The sequence below is a fragment of the Scylla paramamosain genome, unplaced genomic scaffold (genome assembly GCF_035594125.1).
Source record: "Scylla paramamosain isolate STU-SP2022 unplaced genomic scaffold, ASM3559412v1 Contig94, whole genome shotgun sequence".
Classification (NCBI taxonomy): Eukaryota; Metazoa; Arthropoda; class Malacostraca; order Decapoda; family Portunidae; genus Scylla; species Scylla paramamosain.
In genome coordinates this window covers 335,001-342,500 of record NW_026973759.1, presented here as the reverse complement: position 1 = coordinate 342,500, position 7,500 = coordinate 335,001, and the positions used below count along the sequence as shown (strand labels likewise).

At 40.4% G+C, this 7,500-nt stretch overlaps 2 protein-coding genes across 2 annotated transcripts in view; one reads left to right on the top strand and one right to left on the bottom strand.

Annotated features, from left to right (window-relative positions):
• The window catches only part of LOC135098952 (serine/threonine-protein kinase 36-like), an 8,338-nt gene extending 6,211 nt beyond the window's left edge, over positions 1–2,127 (top strand). The window contains exons 2-3 of the mRNA XM_064001378.1: positions 1,298–1,795; positions 2,110–2,127. Of these exons, the coding sequence (XP_063857448.1) occupies positions 1,298–1,795; positions 2,110–2,127 (516 nt within the window). The remainder of the gene's footprint in view (positions 1–1,297; positions 1,796–2,109) is intronic.
• The window catches only part of LOC135098954 (ankyrin repeat domain-containing protein 23-like), a 36,703-nt gene that overhangs the window by 7,767 nt on the left and 21,436 nt on the right, over positions 1–7,500 (bottom strand). Inside the window, exons 13-14 of the mRNA XM_064001386.1 lie at positions 7,414–7,500; positions 2,535–2,704 (exon numbers count right to left, since the gene is read on the bottom strand). The exon at positions 7,414–7,500 is cut by the window's right edge and continues 188 nt beyond it. The gene's annotated coding sequence lies outside the window, so the exon portion shown is untranslated. The remainder of the gene's footprint in view (positions 1–2,534; positions 2,705–7,413) is intronic.

Genomic DNA, 7,500 nt, shown 5'->3' with positions numbered 1-7,500 from the left:
GTCACTGCAAGTCCACATCCTTGTTCAAGATAGAGCATACTAAACCAGTGCTTATCTTCATCTTGTTTACTAGTTTCCAGATGGAAATTTGATGGTTCTGCATAACTGAAGTCAACACTTGGTTAATGGTCTTGTCATTTTGGCTTGTTGAGGGCCTGTAGGAGTGTGAATTATTCTTATGCAACATGATATTATCTTTGAACTGGTTGTACCACTCCTTTACTTGTGTGATCATGTGATGACCATGGTATTATTGCTGAATCTCTGCTGAGTCTTATGAATGTAGTTGACATTTGGGTATTGTCAAGCTTGTGACAAAACTTCATGTAATACTTCTGTTAAAGCCTTTGTTATTTTAAAATCCAAAGAGCACTAAATACACTCTCTCTTATAAGTGAGCTGCCAGTGACTGATACCCTTGAATGGAAAAAAATCACATGTGTACATGCATAAAGATATTCTATGCCTTATCACCAGGAAAATTTCAATATAAAACTTTTTTATTTGATTACATAATGGAATGATTACCAGATGAACAATTTTAAGTTGGACTTTGATTGAGTTGATAGATGCAATTGTACATCTGTATCATATTGGACAAAATTTGGATGTCTTGATTTTTATGATCATAGATTTAGTGCTCAATGAATTTATGTTCAACAAGTGCCACTTCTTAAAAATGTTCCCATATTCTTCATTCCCTGGCCATGTCTTGATTTTATATATTGTTTGAGTTTTACTCAAACAGCAACACCTTCACTGCATCTGTCTTCAAGTTAGGTTTTGTATATGAATTTGCAAACTAATCAATCCTGCAGCACTCAATCATTCTCACTCAGTAAGAGTCCATCATCAACACAGGCATAGGTACTCTCCACATTTTCCTCTTTCTCATCAATAATATTCCTGCATCTACTACTTCACTATTTCCTTCTTGACTCCAGTCATATACAGAATTACATTTTCTAGCTCAGGTCTAACTTTGAATATTTTTTTTTATGTAATCTTCTACAACTTCCATGACTATATTTGTATCAGCATAGAAATTCTAGATTGCTTTCAGAAATGTTCTATCCACTGCATATGCTTGAAATACTTTATGTAAACCCTTCCTCTTAATTCTTCCACATACTATTCCTACACTCATGAATATAGCAGTGCAATGACCAGAAAAGATCCATGAATATAACATGCTAATCCTCAGTATACAGTTTGAAGTGACAAAGAAATAAACATATATAGTAATGAATTGTGACTTTAGTATTATGTTCATTTGCAGGTAGTAACCACATGAAAGATGGAGGAGTACAAGGTGCTGGAGGCAATAGGACAAGGTTCATTTGGAAGAGTGTTCAGAGGAAAATGCCTCCTTAGGGGGCAAATTGTAGCTCTCAAGTTTATTCCAAAAAGAAATAAAGTAGAAAGAGAATTAAAAAGTCTCCGGCAAGAGTGTGAAATTCAAAGAGGTCTGGCACATCCAAATATTGTTCGTACAATTGACTCGTTTGAGACAGAAAATGAAGTTGTGGTTGTTAGTGAGTATGTGCCTGGCCAACTTTTTCAACTTTTAGAGTCTAATGGTCCATTAAGAGAGGAAAGAGTTCAACAGATTGCTTGCAACTTAGTTTCAGCAATTTATTATTTGCATTCTCATAGAATTCTCCATAGAGACATAAGCCCCAAAACATTTTGCTCTCATCAACTAGTGAAGCAAAACTGTGACTTTGGATCCTCCAGAAAAATGTGCATCAATACCTATGTATTGACATCTGTTAAAGGCACTCCATTGTATATGGCATCTGAATTAACCTTATGATCACAATGCAGATTTGTGGTCCCTTGGGTGCATCCTTTATGAACCACTTCTTGGAAAGCCACCCTTTTGTACCACTTGTATAGTTCACTTAATCAAAATGGTGAGAAGTGAACCAGTCATATGGCCGGGAGGATGGAGCAAGGATTGTTCCACTTTTTTACATGGACTCCTTGAGAAAGATCCAAGCAAAAGGCTCACATGGCCAGCTTTACTTGAGCATCCTTGGGTTCAGGAGGGAGTAGTGTTTGTTGAACATTCTCTGAATATAATGCCTCTCACTGATCCTTTGACAGTGTCTCAACACCAGCTAAAACAACAACAATGTAAAGAATTAGTGGAAAGAGCTGCTGGACAGTCAAGAGTGGCTGGCCAGTCTAACATTAGAAAGTGGTTTCTATATCAAAAGAAGTTTCACCACAAAGACTTGAATTGTCAACTTTGCAGGCTGATAGAGCAGTGGATGATGTATCTTTACCTCCTGCACCTGTAAGCTTTCCTCACCAGAATGAGAGAAAGAAAAGCATAGGAATTCCTCAAATAGATGGTGAAACCTTAAAACCTATGAGTGTTCATGGATTCAACACGTGCACCGAACGTTAGCAAAATGTCTCATAAGACCGTAGATTTTATTATGGTCGGGATCAATAACGCCTTACTTCACGAAGCGGAAGCCTCATAACTCACAATCCCTAGATAGTATAAAGAAAGTTCTGCTTACGCCCTCTGTTCAGTGCCTCACGGGCGGGATGTCACGAGAAAGACATCAATACTGACGACACATCTGGCAGTGAGTGACAGCCCTCCATCGCGCATGGAGGAGGCCGCCTGCTCCACCTCACCTGTCGTTAGGAACCCAGCGTGGCCTGAAGGATGAGTTCTCTTGCTTACCTGGAAGGACAAAATAACACTTAGCACTGGAACCCACATAAAGACAAATAATAATGCGACTAAACTAATGATAAAAACAAACACTGGGGCCCATGCATGATAGATCGTGATCTGTATTACCAAATTTCAAACGTATTATAAAATCAAATATAAATAATCAAATTATCATAAAATATCACCCATCATTAACCTCCTTCCTATTTTTGTCTCTCGCAGGCAGTGTCATATTACGACAAATTAATTTCATAAACTTTGTTGTGGTTACGAAGAGTGGACACAGCCACGCTAAATGAAGGCCCAGCACCAGCCTTCGTCATCCTGGCCTCGCCCCTCACAGCGGTGCTTGTACAATTTCCAACCAGCCTTCGCCATCCTGGCCTCGCCCCTCACAGCGGTGCTTGTACAATTTCCAACCAGCCTTCGCCATCCTGGCCTCGCCCCTCACAGCGGTGCTTGTACAATTTCCAACCAGCCTTCGCCATCCTGGCCTCGCCCCTCACAGCGGTGCTTATACAATTTCCAGTCTTAATGTTTTTTTTACTACCGTCAGGGTGACGTTCACAATGAGAGAGAGAGAGACTTGCCTTGCGTTGCGTTGCGTTGCGATAGAAAAGAACAGCTGAACAAATGCGTAATGGTGGCAAGTGATGAGAGCTGTGTGCCTCCTTGTGTCTGCTGGCCTCACTATCTCAGCTCCTGCAGAGTATCCCTACCAAGGAGGGAGGGGAATGGTGATGAGGGCACTCGAGGCTTTGCTCCGAAGCGGTGACGCTGTCTCACGAGGAGTCAGCTGCTCGAGGATTCAGGAGAAGGAAGAGAAACCGTGACCGAGACACACCGCCCTTAAGGTGGAGGAAGGACAATCATTCCTCTCCCTTTACCACAGTAGTTAGAGGGGTGCTTACATGGTTGGCGATTCCCTCACACCCACTAATCAAGTTGTTAGTGTAGTCATTAACAAGCTTTAAAAGAAAATATTTCTAGATAAGAATGGCATTTGGAAACTGACCCACGTAGGCGTGATAGCTTCATACAGTTTATCTTATTTAGTTTATATATATTTAATTTTAGTTAATTTGTTGTTTTCTTGCATTTTATCAGCGTTGTGAAGATACGACAGTTGCCTATCAGCGGAGGAATTGGATGACTCCTGCGTCACACACCCTGGCACTTTCCCCCCCTAAATTTCGAGATCCACTTCTCCCGTGCACCATGCACCGTTCTTCCCGGCACCACCCGCGGGGCCTCTTCTCACCCCTCGGCAGTAAGGGCTGTAGTGTTAGCCTAACATATCCCCTCGAAAAAGATATTTCATTCATATCAACAACCTGGGGAGCACGAGCTGGAGATCCCGTCCGTACGTACAGGCCAAAGAGGCGTCTCGCCTAGTAAACATCAATGCTCTTATTCAAATAGGACTTTTATTCTTTAGCTCCCCAAGAGAGTCACAGCCTTTTAAATACGTTATCTCGTTACGTTACTTTGTCCACAGCTTAGGTGGAGATTATTTGTATTTTTAATCTCTACGCACTTGTATTCCCATAACCTACACAAGTTAGTAGAATGTTAGTGATTTATTACCGGTGTAGGGAGTGTTTGTGTGTGTGTGTGTGTTTTTTTTCTTTCTCTCTCTTTCGTCGTCTCTTAGTAACTATCTCATAAAGGTGGTAGTGGCGACCCATGTAGGAGGAGGAGGAGGAAAAGTGGTAGAAAACGTAGTGAGGCAAGGATGTCGAGACGAGAAAACATCAGCTGTAAGGAGGACGTTTACTAACCGTTTAAATCAAGAGGGGTCTGGAAGGGTGGGCGATGTTAGGGAGGGGAGGAGGAGGAGGAGGGCACAGACAGACAGATATATATATATATATATATATATATATATATATATATATATATATATATATATATATATATATATATATATATATATATATATATATATATATATATATATATATATATATATATATATATATATGAGTGCGCAACACATGCCGCGAACAAGCCAGAGGATTGCCGTCCCAGTGAACCATTATATAATATCCAGAATCAAGGTGATGATCATGATGAGCTTACAGCCACACACCATGGCGAGAGTCACACTGGCGCACATCAAAATGATGTTTGCCTGGATATTACTAAAGTTTCATCTCTAACGAATAAAAAAAATAAATAAATAAATAAATAAATAAAATATTTGCTTAAGCCTATTAGAGAGAAAATTTTGTGTATTTAAGAAAAAAATCAAAATTAATATCTATTAATATAAATTACAACAGAAAAGACTATAAAGTGAAGCTCCAAATATCTTGGTGTTTTATTGCATCGCATACCACACACACACACACACACACACACACACACACACACACACACACACACACACACACACACACACACACTGATAAAAATCTTGTAAATAAGACAAACTCAATGAAAAACTGATGATAATTTTGTCGGGCAGTCGTCAGTGGACCTCCATTTGTCAGTATTTGACATGTGAGTGCGAGGGATGAACGGCGGCCGCTGGAGGGGCGCTGCCACGGGTAAACACCGGCCAAAGGGGAGAGGGGGGGGAACAGGAATGGGAGATGAAAGTGAAATTACTAAGTGTAGACTGGAGTCACCGGGTTCATGAGCGGGGGACTGAGGCAAGGACTGGGGTTCCTCTTTGATGATTGAAACAGACGTTCACTCAAATAATCCTGCAAAGTTAACATACGTAGACTAACTCCAATAACGTCAAATTAATATCATTGCCAAAACTGAAAGGAAAATCAATGTGTGATGGTACTCTAAACACGAGAAGAGCTGACAGAAGCTGCACTCCGTGGTGGCCTTGGTGCAGGAATTCCTCGCGTGACGTAATTAATAACTCGTAGTCGACACAACATTTGTTTACAAGAAGCCCTTTGGCAGGTCATTCACACACCCGCCACTCGTGTTTTCCTCAGTGTCCACCCCACGCACCACCTTACCCGCCCCCAAACTCACGCCAGACTTGCCCCAAACCAGTTAATCTTGTATGCTCCCCTTCTGCCGCCGCCAACCACGACCACGGCCACTGTACGCATGCATTTTGCAGATGAACTATTAAGAATTAATAATGAAAAAAAATAACTCAAATTGTTATGAGAGAGGAGGAAATATACTGATAAAGTTACGCAAACGACAAATACACAGAAAAAATTACAATAAGCATTTCTTTTCTGCGACTACGTAGCCTGTGTGTGATAAGCGCGTCTTTCAGTGATTATGCGCTTTTTTTTTTTTCAAATATTTTGTAGTGACGTTAGGTACGGATGAATAATGACAAAGTAATTGGTTTTTGATGTTGCTTAACATCAATTTTCCAGTATACAAATTCCAAATACCCGCGAAATAACGCATTCCTGTGAAAGCTATGTATGTTGGAAATACACGAATTCTAGTAAAACGTTTGTGCTTTTATGGAAAATGTACCTCCCTGTCGTGAAACCTGGAAAATACAGCTATAACACTGCAAGACTCAGTAACGCTTCCACGTGAGTGACTGGCGGCCAGTCTCTGAATACCAGCAAGACATTGCCATGACAAACGGCCCACGTCGGCCATCATCACTTCCTGAAGACGAAACAACAACATGTTTATGTCTTCCAGAAAGCAAGTAATTAATCATGAGTCAAGGCAGGGTTGCTGGTGCTCTTCACGCGGCTGACAAGAGACAACGCTGTGCTGGCGCGGCGCTCAAGTGGGATATTACAGGACTAACTTATCCCACTTTAAAAATACGCTTGTATCTAGATATTAATGCACGCAAGTTATTATATAATAGGTATTTTTCATAATAACTAATAAATGTTGCTTGCTAGCAATTTTGGGGAAATTATGAATAATTAATCATTCAGTTAATTTGCAATATTGCTAGGCATTGTTCAGGACATGCAATGACTTGCCCTTCACACATACACAAGGTCACTATACCGCCTTCATCTGCAGTCCCTAGCTACAATTCTCACATCTCTCTTCATTTACCTATTTATTAATTTTCCTTTATATATACTTATTTTTCTATATGCCTTCTTTTCTATAAACCTATTTACTTTGCCCCTAGCATCTGTCACTCAGCTGCTACACTTGAGGCAACACGCACGCTGTACTAGCCAGTCACGAGCACTCCTTACTTCCTGGTGAAAAGAAAGGAAAACATTTACAGAGGCTCACTGGTGACGGGAAAGTGCTGCTAATGAAACGTGTCTTACATCATGAGAGAGAGAGAGAGAGAGAGAGAGAGAGAGAGAGAGAGAGAGAGAGAGAGAGAGAGAGAGAGAGAGAGAGAGAGAGAGAGAGAGAGAGAGAGAGAGAGAGAGAGAGAGAGAGAGAGAGAGAGAGAGAGAGAGAGAGAGAGAGAGAGAGAGAGAGAGAGAGAGAGAGAGACTGTATCCTCACCGAAAATTAAAAGTAAAAAAGAAAAAACGAAAAAAAATACTTAAAGAAAAAAAAAAAATAAAGAAAAAAAACATGAAAAATAATAAAATAAGTGAAACCAGAGAGAGAGAGAGAGAGAGAGAAGGGGGGGGATGATGTTTAAGCATTTAGTACTCTAATATTTGCTTTAATGTTGATTCTCTTAGCACAACTCTCTCTCTCTCTCTCTCTCTCTCTCTCTCTCTCTTTCTGTATATTTGCAAGTTATATTAATACTTTGCTATAATAATGATCATAAGCACATGGCTGGTAGTGGCTGTGGGAAGGGTTGTGGTGGGGTTGTTGTTGTTGTTGTTGTTGTTGTAAGCAAGGTCACTGTGTCTGGCCTA